Source organism: Leptosomus discolor, chromosome 2 (genome assembly GCF_034619465.1).
Source record: "Leptosomus discolor isolate bLepDis1 chromosome 2, bLepDis1.hap2, whole genome shotgun sequence".
In the NCBI taxonomy this organism is placed as follows: domain Eukaryota; kingdom Metazoa; phylum Chordata; class Aves; order Leptosomiformes; family Leptosomidae; genus Leptosomus; species Leptosomus discolor.
The window spans coordinates 60,637,267-60,650,596 of NC_141392.1; the positions used below are offsets into that span (position 1 = coordinate 60,637,267).

A 13,330-nucleotide genomic window follows, 5' to 3' on the forward strand; every position below is an offset into this window, starting at 1 on the left:
TCTTGCATGCTGGGCTTGCATTTGGTTTAAATCACACCTCTCTGCAGAGACATGTTGCGAGGCTTAGTTAGCTAATATTTCCTAAGTGCTTTGAGATTTTGTAATAAAAGGTGAAATGGCACTACAAAGCAATTTTATTCTTAGTAAGATACTAACTACCAGGATTTATTAATTTTGTGGTAAAGAGAAAACAGAAGATCTCTATCTACATGTGTATTGCTGCTTTCTTGTAAGATGGAGAATGAACGAGAAGGTACAAAAATAAGAATCCATAAAGAGAACGGACAAGATTGGCTGTTTGGAATAGGCAGTTTTCAACCGTTTATACTATTTAACTATGCTTTCTTTTGGGAAGACCATCAAGGAGGAAAAATGTAAAGCAAACTCAAGTGGAAAGACACTTTCCGCCCAGAGTACTCATTAATTTTAGGTCATATGGAAAGAGATGTGGCCTAGATCTCCTGCTACTCTGCAGCCACTACCTCTCTTCTCACGCTAACAGCACCTCCAACAAACTGAGATATGGCCTTAATTTTCCTTAAGGTGATCGTACAGGTTTTAAAATTTTTCTTTGATATTTGTCACAGTGCTTTGGAGGTCACCCAGGCATTTTATGCAGACTGCTGGTACACTTAATCATTTCAGTGGCTTCCTGCAGTAAATCAAGAGACATTATAGTAATAAAAGCTGGGGCTGTTCCAGGTCTGATTCATAATGCTGAATCCCCATCTACCTGGCTTAAAAAGAGTCCTTTAAAAAGGTCAGTTTACTCTACAGAATTCTGAGTATCAAGGATGTGTCTTCTCTCACACAAGATATATAAACCAGAGGCCAGCACCCTGAAAGGTACAGAAGCCACTGGAGCGATTCAGAACGAGGGCTCACGGCTGTCCGCACCACAACCTAGCCAGAGACCTTGTCTGAAAATATACCACTGAGGTACAGGCACAGTATGCAAATAAGCATCTCATAAAACAGGTTTACCTCCATCACTGTATTTCTTTGTCTGGCAAACACTGTTTAGTCATGTTCATTGAGCATAAGATCTAAGACAGGCAAAATACCAGGTCTAAGAGGGAAAGATTGGTCAAAAGTGGACTTTGCTTGTACCATATCACTATTATTTGGTTACTTCTTCAAAATACTTATTAATCCCTGCAATCAGGCTGTACCTAATCAAAACAAAACAAAACAAAGAAAGTAAATAGTTGTTTCCCGGATTTGACTTCTTGTCACGTCCCCTCTTGACTTTCACTTTCATATTTCAAACGCAAGTTTGCTTTCACTATCTCACACAGCACAGGTTTGATTCCTATGAAACAAGGGTAACATTTATGAACAAGTCACAACTTTCAGTATTATGTTGCTCTTGTGACACTGCTCTTGCCCTTGCTAACAGAAAATAAAACAAGCTTTTAATTAATACAACTGACAAAATATTTCTGAATAACAATTTCTCACTGCAACAGCTGATTCATTTGTAATGTAATTTTGTCCAAGCATCTTAATGAAGACAATCAAATGTTCTGTTTTCGTTTGGTCAGTCCAACTGCACTGAAACTATGAATTTGAAACACTTTTTTTAAACATTTTTTCTTCCTCCACAAGAAATGGAAAGATTGACTTTTTCTTCCCATCTGGAAGAAATTCATCATTTCTAAATTTACAATCACACCAGAAGAGACATTTAAAAAAAAAAATCACACAAACACCCCCCCCCCCCCCCCTTCAATACTTTAGGGTCTTATCCTGCAAGGTGCTGAAAACTCACATTTTTAACTCACATGTAGTATGGTGAGGCTGCTGAGTATCACCCAGAACTGGAAGTCTGACCTTAACTCCTGTGCAAACTAAGCAGAATGAATGTGGATAATACAGAGAGAACACCTTCCCGTTAGCTGCCAGAAGTAATGCCAAAATACCTCTGTAGATCAAGACCTTTGCAAGATCCACAGACCTTATGTGACATTTTATCACGAGGCAGTTGTGAGCATTGGTTCTAATGACATGCCACACAGATCAAACGCCGTGGTAGTGCCGGAGTCCCTGCAAAAAGTGGCACTGAGACCAAAGTGTTCTCATCAGAATAGTGTACCCAGCCCACAGCCCACGCCTGTGCTGGGCACAGGAAGGCTACCCAGGCAGGCTACAGACCCTAGGTCAGTCACATTTTGAGCACTACTTGTTCCAGCCACCACTTGACTATTTGGCTGACATATCTTAACAGATTCTTGAATCTAAACCACCTAGTCCCGTCAGACTTTTATTTGTATTGACTTAGATTTCAGTAACCTGATTTTACACTTCTGTTTTTGTACATGCCTACCAGGCACGTGTTCAGCCCTGCTACCAGTTGGATATGAGGGCACGGAGCCACGGCAGGCTCATCTCTGTCAGGCAACCCCTAACAAGAATGAATATGCTTCTGTGTAGGTTTGAGTAGGAAGTTAGCACTGTGAAATGCAGATTTCTCTCCTCCCCTACTTCTAAATTGCAACACCAACAGGTGTGGCTGCATGCACTCCCAATCCACCCCCAGAAATAAGGAATGAGTACTTGCAATTGGAACTGGGATACAAAGCTGAAAAATCAAGTAGACTATGCTGGACAAGAAGAGGTTAGAAGGAACAGGGAAAGGGATATTGTACAGGCAGGTTCCTATAAGGAAAAAAGGGCAGAAAATAATAGTGATAGCTAACAGCAACCTGTAACTCAGGAGCCTGACTGGGTGATAAGGGACACGAATGGATCAAGGCAAACTGGGAGCACTTTCATTCACAAAGATGGCAGTGGATGAACAGAATCATCCCTGTACACCCTCAAAGACATTCATGTTTTGCTTGCCTGTTCTAGGTTGAATTTTAAAATCAAGAAGTTCAGATCCCACTGGCTCAAATTCCCAACGTAACAAGAGGTTCCTCCACCCTTTTCTAAAATACATCTTCATAAAATACACCTCATAATTTTAACTCAGCCTTATAATTAATGAGGAACAAAACACCTATGAGCTAATTTGGCAATATTTTAGTAGCTTCTGCCTCAAACCATGAGAAAAATAAAATTTAGCCTGAAATGCCATATGACTCAGTATCATAGAATATAATCTCTGGAAATTCAGAAGTGTTTAGCTTCTGAAATTATACTGGCATTGAGTCAAGGAGATTTGAATACTACTCTTCTATAATCATATGTTAGAATTAGAAACATCATTAGCTTCTTAATAAATACAGGAATATCCCTTTCTAGCCATGATAGGTCATGAGACAGCTGACCTGAAAGCTGTCTGCTCTCTCTTGTTATCTAGAGTTCTTTGACACTCAAAAACTTAACAGCATGTGTTACCTCAAACCACTGTAATCTCCTATCCATGGTTCATTAATTGGTCACCTAAACTGACTTTAGGAGCAGCAGGCAAATTTACTCTTAGATGTCCACAGTGTGTGGAGAGACTGCAGAACAGAGTAGCTTTTGTGACCTGTTTGATATTTTCAAATTATGTGCAGCCTAAGTAAATAACTATTATGTCAAACATGTACACAAAGATGCAAATCTACCTCTGAACACCCCAAATCCCTTTCAGCCTCCTGAACGTCCAGTTTAAAAGTACAGTGCTGTGCAGCAGGTCCACACGGTACAGGTTTGTGACTCACGCATTCTTAGGACTCACTTTCTGGGAACTCACAGGAATGCAGATATTCGTGTCTAGTGCACACAAAAATTCACAAATTCACAAATTCTTGGAACACGGCTATAACAAGTAAACTCAGGTCAACAAAGTTTTCACAGCATAGAGTTTCAATTTGTTCGTTAGCTTAAGTGAACAGCAAATGGGGACCTCTGCATCTGTCAGTGCATACGGTTTCTAACTGAGGACAAAGTTTTGCGAGCACTCTCTGCTGAGCAGAAGCACGCTAAGCCAAACAAGTTACGCGCAGAGAAGTGGTGCCGTGCCACCAGTGTGTGGGGGTTGTGTGTGGGGAGACAGTGTGGGTGTGCGGGAGGAACAAATGAGGGAGAGGACAAGGAAAGGGAGGAAGTCTGAGGGAGCTAATACATGCTGTATTTTTGCCACTTTGTATCTCCACCCCTTGTTTTCCCTCACTTTGTCCTCATACCCAGTAGTCAAATATCTAAATGCCAGATTGTCAAAATACAAGGCCAACCAGCATGATGCATTGCCTCACCTACACACCCCACACACAAAGTGCTGCCGTCTAATGGATCTTCCTTTTCCCTTCCACCTTCTCTACTTGCATCCTTTACAGAGCTGAGCCTGCCAAAGCGCTGGCCATAAACAACCTGCACCTTCTCTAGGGTCACGGGTCCCGCTGCACTGTTGCAGTGCCTCAGGATCACACAGAGATGCTAGCCTGAACATCAGCTGTATGAAATGCTTCCACCACTTCAGCCACAAGCTTGTTAAGCATCTCACAAAGAAAACATCCTTTTTGCATTCGCGCATTTTATCAATTTATATAGCAGCATTTAAAGTCAGCAGTTTCTTTTTCTTCCTTTTGCATCTGATCAAGTACATTTAGGAACATATGCCACCTGTGCTGTACATGCGGAACTCCCACTCCTACTGAATTCTAATAATACTAGCAATAATAATAAATAATAATTTCTAACTTATGTGCTGCCAGGACCAGAAGGCTTCAAGACACCTGACAAAATATATGCAAATAGGGGGGGTGTGGAGGTGTAATTACCTCAGGTACACAAAGAAGTAGGTTTAAAATATATACGGACAGCACTGCCCAAAACTAAAAATGAGCCAATCAATTCCAAACGTAGTAAAACCGAAATTCTCTGCTAAGTCCCTTCACAATCAACTCAAACAGCCTGAAGTGTCTAGCAGCATTTGTAGAGGTAGGATTCAGCCTCTTACATTGTTTCACTTAAACTAAATCATTGCAAAAACCCACCACTCCTTGTGCTTTGCTTTACAAATCAGCAAGGAATTAGCAAAGGATTTGACACTCTGCTCTTCTGCACATCCTACTCTAGTTTATCTTTACCAGGACACACAATATTCAGCTAGTAAAAATCCACTGGTACTAGTTTTGTTTTAAGTTATACTGTAGAGTCCTCAAGCACTTTGAAACAAGTACCCTGACAACTGCAGCAAAAATACCTGAGCAGTGTCAGTTGCACACAGATCTAAGTGGAAATTATTAAACAACCGCACACTTTGGCAAGTATTTGTTTGGAAATCCTCTGTAAACAGGATGCTTGCAAGGGTGAGGCAAGGCAAGATGTTGAGGGAATGCAACTAGAGGCATTCAAATGTTGCTTTCAATCTCTAGAAGAAAAAAACGCATGGACTTAACTAAATAGCCAGAAGGAGCCTTCGTACAAATGAAAATCAGGTTCTGATTTTCTCCTAGCATTTCACATGAGCTTAACCTGTTTCCAACCAACAGAATCCCTAAATTTTGCAGCATACTGCAAAAAAACCCAACAAGCAATGACAACTATATGCCAAGAGAGTGTAAAATACCCTGAGGTAACTGGCAAAATGCTGACGAAAATTCTCTAAATGCTTAATCACAGTGCTAATTGGGAGAGGGCCTTGTTCTGAAGTCTTATCAAAACATGCTTATAAATTTTAATTCACTTTACTTTCTTCCTTTCTGAAAAAGCTGGAAGTTTTACTTCAGCATCTAAGTGATTTTATTCTTTCTTCAGACTTCAGTTAACTTTTCTAACCACTGAAGTTAAACACAGCTTGTTCAGTGGCAGCAAATTTAACATGTTGAGTTGAAAAAATCAATAAGGCAAAATTGAAAAAGGTTTCATTAGAACGAAGAAAGCTTTTCATATTCATCCATCCAAAGAGTGAACAAGGAGTTTGTACTTCACTTTGGTCTTTGAAATAAGCCAAGCCACTGTCAGTTTTGTTTCTACCTCATATGATACATACATACCTGGGCATGCAAGGCGAGCAGACCAGGCCCCTCATTCAGACACTTAAAAAACCTACATTCAGAGGAATTTCATGTTTTCCATTTGCGTATTGCCAGCAATAACATCACTTTTGTTTCAAATACAGAAGTAATCAGTGTGAACTAATTACACACCAATATTTGCTTCACTCTTGAATTCTGCAGAAAGCATACAAGCCTGTCACTGGTGTTGATCTTCTTAACATTTACTCACTGGAGTTGCATTAGCAATTAAAACTCCAAATGTCAACGAATTCTCTACCTGTGCTGAGCTCCTCCCAACATCAGTGTCCATATTAAAGTAGTACAATTAGAAAATGTTTTCTAAAGACTGCATTAGGATAGGCAGGCACTGACAACTCCAGTCATTAGATATGGAAAGTTGCAGCACAGAAAAGACTGCGTGTAATGGAAGGAATGAGAGATACTTTTCTTTTCTTGTTTCGTTCAGGTAAATACACACTCAGCATAATCCCTTGTAACGAATCTACATTATATTATGTTTAATACACTGCAGAATTGCCTATTTTTTCAACTTCGTTTTATTAAATTTTATTGTGGTTTTACTTTGTTCAAAACTGCAAAATTAATTTTGTGGAATGTCAGGGTTTTGTAATTTCATGGAGTTTAAAGAGGGTTTTTTTTCCTATTCGTAGGTTTAAACCGCTTTGTATTTTGGTGTACAGTGACATACTGGCACATTTGAAATTTCCATCATGCCAACAATAAAAAAAGATTCTTATTGCGTGACTGTTTCCCCGTTTTCAGATGGCGTGATCAAGTTTGGGTGGTTTTTTTCAGCCTAAGAACGAAACAACTACCCAGATGGACTTCTACTGTACAAGTCTTTGTACTTGTACTCGGGTTGATGCAACTGCAAAGATTCAAGTGAAATTTGATTTTTATTAAAAATATTTTTAATTTAAAATACTAAGTTAGCAAATTTCCACATTAGTTAAGAATATTATTTGACAGGTCGTATAGATCTTTACTACAACTGAAGAAGGTCGATCTCTCAAAATTTTTCTTGTATAAGCTTCCATGGCCTCATTAAGATAATACAAATGTAAGGTCAAAAATACGTTGATTAATATTTTGTTATTTATATTCACAACAAATTAGGACAGCTCAGAACCCCAACTTTGACTTCAGCATGGAACACTATCATAGAACACCAGATGTGTTGTCCTTGTTTGAACTAATTGTTTAAAATATTTAACAGTTTTGCCACATAGGGCATACAAGATTATCTGCGTTATCCTTACCACTACAATAAAATTGTAAAGAAAATAATTCAACTGTAATACAATATAAATAGGATCTTTTTCAAAGGGGAACAGAGAGACTACTAAACCAACATCTTGAAGCTGTCATCATTTGAAACTGTTCTGGCAAAACTCTACAGACTTTACACTGGTTTAAACCACAGCACTGTTACCTATCACTTACATACTCCAAGTTATAAAATAGTATTACTGACATTAGTTAAATCTATCATCATAGTAAGTGATCCCAATTTGTCCTCTCTTCCACTTTCCTCCTTTCCCCTGCCAAGCCTACTGCCAACACAAATATTTCAGGACAGCCATAACTTTCCTAAGAATTCCCAAATTAAGTGTTCAACATATTTAAGGCCAATTGTAAAATAAAGACATGCTAATGCAATGTGAAAATGGAACTCCTCAATGTAGTGCTCAAATTCCACTCAATTTGTAATAGCGCTACCAAAAGCAAATGGAAAACATGGGTCTACGAATAAGAAACAGCAATACTATTACATTTTTATTACTGCATCGACGGCACTATACATAACTGTTTCTCTGACATGTTTACAGCCTGAGAGGGAAGAAGAAAGCTCTAAAACACACACTTATTAAAAGGCTCCCTTACATATATCATTGCCTTTTCTCTCAAATACATTAAGCACCATTAAGAAACCTCACCTTGTTATTCCTCAGAAGGCAATCCCTTTCTTTCTCCATAAACTGAAAAACACTCCATTGACTGTATTTGCTGTTACAGTAAGAACACAGAGATACTTAGACATGGTGATGAATTACCTCTGGGAATAACACATAATAATATTTTACACTTCTGTAATCTTTTCACACAAAAGCCATAAACCACTTGAATATCAGGGTAACTTTACAGATGATGAAAGAGGAAAGCAGAAGGTGAAATTCATTTTACTAAAGGAAATCCTGGAAAAGAGTCATAGTTATATTCCATATACATGTGGAATGTGTTTTCACTTTGTCCTCTGTTGTGCTAAGTTTAACACGTACAGTTAGCAACGAAACTTGCTCAAGTTCAGATACTGTACCAATGGCAGAGTTTATTATTCCTTAATTTTAACTCTTCTGGCCTCTGACATTCTCTGGTCGTTTTAGTTCCTATCAGCATGACTAAAACCAAACTGGGCACAAATCGCCTATTATTTTTAGCCATGCTTTGTTAAGCTGCTATCTTGTTTTGTTATCTAGTAACCATATCTCATATAATAACTAATTAAATACACTCGATAAGTAAATGACAAATCTACCAACTCTAGTTTCTAGTCCTATCGTTAACATGCCCCTCTGAAATTTTCCAAAGACAAGAAACAAACTAAATTCTGAAGACTTATTTGAACTTAATCAAAGTAAACCTAAAGGCACTTTCTGGAAAACAAATACTACGTGTACTAGCAAAAAATTCGCTGGGAACAGAGCTTATACCTTTTTTTGTAGAACTCAATCTGCCAGACAACTATAGAAGTTCATACAAAGACATCCTGCTATTTCTTTCAAGAGAATAATAAAAGTATAAGGCCAGGCAGATTTACACATGAGCGAAATCAATTCCTCTCTAGCTTTGGCTGCCCTGAATCAAGTCGTATGTATACTCACATTAACATTCTGTTATTCAAAATGGGACCATTAATCAAAATCATTACACTTGAGACTGCTTCCAAAACTCTAGCCTTGCTTTTTGTCTCTATAATTACCCTGTTCAGACTATCAGAGACCTTAAGATTAAAAAAAAAAACCTAAACAAACCAATATTTTATTAATGCATGCATACGTATGTGCAATAGTACCGTGGTCTACTCCAGCTTCTTTGAGGAATAAGGTTTTCACAGAAACTGCACAATGAAAATTAGCAGCTATTTAGACCAGCACACCCCTTACTAAGGAGATATATTTTAACTCTAAGCTACTTTTGTGCTAATTATCATGCACACCCAAACACAAAAAGTAGAGATGGTCTTTCAGCACCCACAGGCTCCACTTTATTCCAGAACACAAATTCTATTTATTTTTGCCTCCTCTCACAACAACAGTAACAGAGCCAAGGGAAACTGAAGATCAAAACTTAACCCCTGCAACAGCAAGGATCCGGGATCCGGCCATTTTAGACAAGTTGGTGCAACGGATCCCTCAACACATGTGTATTTATAAAGGCAGGTGTGTGACTGCAGTGTATGCAGGACAACCTAGTTACTTTAATTCAAGTACTATTATCTTTAATTCGGCCACTTCGAGTACTTACAGAACTAAACTAAGAGTGGTACGAGCAAGGAACATTTCTCAGAGACTTATGTAGCTGACTTGTTGCAAAGAATCATTTTGCACTGGCATAATTTTTGCCCTCATTTTCAGCTATGAGGCTCAATCATGAATTTACGGGTTGTGCAGTCCTGCAGCAGTCCACTGCTAATGCACAAAATAGTGAATCCGAGTCTAACAAAGGCAGATATACAAGAAATTTTAGGCACATCTCTTGAAATATCCCATCTGAATCCGGTCCTTTGCCGTTTTCACAGGAACTAACTTCCTGTCGGGCTAAATGAAAGCAACATTTCGAACTAGCCTGAATGTTCAGTTCAATAATTTGATCTGCTGGGCCCACTAACTGATCTTGGCAGCATCTCCTCACCTCTGCATACCTCAGTTTCCCACTCTATAAATAACAAAAAGGATGCTGCTCTCTGTTCTGAAGTGCTTTGGAATCCACAGGTACTGGGCAGGTATCTTTACCATCTTTTGAGTAAGTGGGATAAGTATCTACCACTTCTACATACCAGGGAGAAAGTCTGAAGTGGACAAATGATTGTTAGTAGCAACAGTGAGGAGCATCACCAGTGTCACAACAAAACATATGGCCAGTACATTGCTTCATAAACCAGAAAAATATTCCATTGACATGGGTGTTTTAGGGAATGTGGCCTCTACATTCACAACTGAAAAAAAAAAAAAAGAGTCAGTCATCAGTACGACAGCAGCTAAAAGAAGTGATCAGTTGCACTTATTTTCTTAATTCAAGGACAGGAGAGATTAAGCATGAATACTGGCATCCAAGAAAATCTTACATACATATGAACATGCAAAATATTACAGATGGATGGGGACATTACAGCCTTTAGCTTTGTATTAAACAACTTCCTCATAATGCTCAATTTCTGTAAACACTGTGAGGGCTGTAAGTCTACTGTTCAGATGAATGCATACATCTAGAATACTTCACTGTGTCTTGCGTTTTAGAGTCCAAACTACTAGTTTTTCATAATTTCATTCAAAATTATATTACCTGCAGATAACCATAAATCATTTCACACAGCATCTCTGCAAAGCCAGCTACCTAAATCTCCAAGACATTTATTGATGCTGAGGCTGGAAAGGAATATCCCTTTACAAATGGGCAGATGAAAAAAAAAATCCAAATTACTTTTCAGATTCAAGTCATAAACTCATTTTTGTCAAAAACTGGTAGCAGTTTTTGGAAACAGAAAGAATTTCTACGTGCTTCTGTGATGTCAAAGATGAAATCTCTGCTTGTGCAGGAACAATCTGTAGCAAGAACACATGTCTGCCAAGACTCTGGCATTGATGATATTTCGTCTAGACAGCCTCTGAATGTGACTGACACAGGAACACCGCACATGGTTGAGAAAACTGAAACTTATGGAAGAGCTTTTCAAGACTAAGTCAACACACAGTATTTTGGAAATGTGCCTCCTGGTATCCTCCTCAGGAATCTAACAGGTTTTGTGCCTTCAAGTCACCCAGTTGTTCCAGGAGACAGAAAGATAGATTTGCTTAGGCAAGATGCTACCAGGGCCATTTGGACATAAGTAAATATTGCCAACAAGTAGAGAGGTCTATGTACTGGCTAGTCACTGAGAAAGGCATTCAAGTCGTTGAATTGTGTGTTACTTGGAAAGACTGAAGACTGTAAGGAATTGCTAACCTTTTCTCAACTATAGGACTTGACTACGAGAAACACATGACAGCTATTAAAAGGACAGAAATGACTACCTGCAGTTGATAACTGTTCTAGACATTTTAGAAAGCACTACATATTTACCTGGACCTTTTGGGCCATGACTAGCATGAACCCTGTACATGCTTTGATGAGAAAGTCCACGTGAACTTGCCACAGACAGCAGGCCGTAATTTTTGGGAAATGATGAATAGCATATACTGTCAAGTGTTATTTTCACTGTCTGACAGCCTTAGTTCACTTAATCCTCAAGCAACTGTCAGGGCTAGGAGAATAGAGAAAAAGCTGAAGGAGACTCAAAGACAGGATCATTGACTTTCAGCTTTAGTCGGTTCACTTCCAATCAACTGCCACTAAAGTCAACGGCTGCCGGGTAACTTCCTGGGACTTGACGCTAACTTCTATCAATTAGTATTACTGACAGTACTGTTCAGCAGCCCAAAAGAACAAAAAAAAATTAGATTCTAGTTTGCCTTCTAGAAAAACATCAGGCCTTAAGATGCCCTTTTACAATCGCAGTAAAAGCACTAATTATGGCTGTGGATCCTCTGAGATCCAGAGAACTTTTGGCAAATGCAAAATACAGTAGATGCTTTTTCTCTCCAAACAAAATATGGACCTCAGTGAACCTTAGCTTAATCCAGAGATTTACACTTGACCTGCCAGGTTAACAGTGTTCGAGTTTGGTCTCCAAGCTCACAAACTCAGCCTCCTGACTAGATATGAAGTGCGTAGGCAATAGTAGAAATACTTGTGAATCTACAATGAGGTTCTGAGACAGGTTTTATCACTGGGAAGCACTGAAATACTTGTATATGGGGAATTCTCTGTAACTCAGTAGGAACTTCAAAATTTCTTGATTATTTACACTGTGGATTCAAAGGGAAAAAAAAAAACCCAAACATTTGACCTAGGTACTAGGTGTAAGTTAGCCATTGTATTTCTGAACCAGAAACCAAGTTTCTCATCCCATCTCCTCCCTTCCTTCTGCCCCCTCTCCTCCCACCTGCACTAGGGGAGGGAACACTGTGGCGGAGGCAGAAAGGCTAGGAAGCTCAGAGTGAAAATAGCCCCTGGCCAGCACCTGGTGTTTTCCAGCAGGCCAGCATGCTCGTGACTGTTCCAAATCTGGACCCTTATGAAGAAAAGTGAACTGAAACATCTTTTGTTTCGTAGGTTTATGGATTTGCAGCCAACACGAACTGGATCCGGCGAGTTGCCCAACTATCTATTGTGTCACTCTCAGACACTTGTACCTGTCGGGGATGGATTCCTCGGACGGGTCAAAGGGAGCAAGGCATGTTTTCTATTTTGACAGCACACGGGAGCCAAATGCTGGGACCAGCAGGTACTGGTGTTTATTGTCAGCCATTAAAAAAGGCAAAACACAGCATCCGCACGCGGTGCCAGGCCGTCAGGCGCGCCTTCCCCACGGCGCTGACACGCAGCAGCAGCAGCCCCTCGGCTTTGTCCGGGTCTTTCTCCGTTCAAACCACCCGTCTCGGCTGCCGCGGTGCCCGGCGGGCTCCTCTCACGGCCGGCCCTGGAGTCACGACATGTCGCCGTCCCCGCTTTAAGGTCACCTCCTGGCGCTGCCGTCGAGCAGGGCCGCCGCCGGGCGCTCCCGCGCGGGGCCGCGGCCGTTCAAGGGGCAGCCCGAGGGAGGGGGCAGGGCCACGGGCGCCGAGGGGCACTTACCAGGTCTATGAAGGTCAGAAATTTCCAGCTGCCTCCATAGTTCTGATGCGCGGGCATGTCAACGGCCTTGTAATTGCACAGGATGGAGCAATAGGACAGGAGGATGGCGGCGCGCAGCACCTGGCAGGGCACCAGCGCCATGTTGCACGCGGCGGCGGGGCGGCCTCGGCGGCGGCGGCGGCGGCGGGCTGCCAGGCAGCTGGGGCTGCACTTCCGCGTGTGTGCGTGTGCCTGCGCCCGGCTGTGCGCGCCCGTGCGGGCGGGACTCCGAGCGCCCCCGCGCCGCGTTCGGCCCCGGCCGGGGCGGAGCGGAGCGGAGGGGCTGCGCTGTGCGGCGGCTGGTGGCAGCGGTGCGGGGCAGGCGGGGTCGGAGAGGTGCTGCTGGCAGCAGCCTGGCCGGCGAGCTCAGCGCGCTCCCGAGCCGC

General features: G+C 41.1%; 1 protein-coding gene across 3 annotated transcripts in view; it reads right to left on the reverse strand.

The window, feature by feature from the left end:
* AIG1 (androgen induced 1) overlaps positions 1-13,046 on the reverse strand; it is a 123,805-nt gene extending 110,759 nt beyond the window's left edge. For all 3 annotated transcript variants that reach the window (XM_086461166.1, XM_086461165.1, XM_086461164.1), the window contains exon 1: positions 12,906-13,046. In XM_086461166.1, coding sequence (XP_086317292.1) covers positions 12,906-13,046 — 141 coding nt within the window. The remainder of the gene's footprint in view (positions 1-12,905) is intronic.
* Between the last annotated feature and the right edge of the window lie 284 nt (positions 13,047-13,330).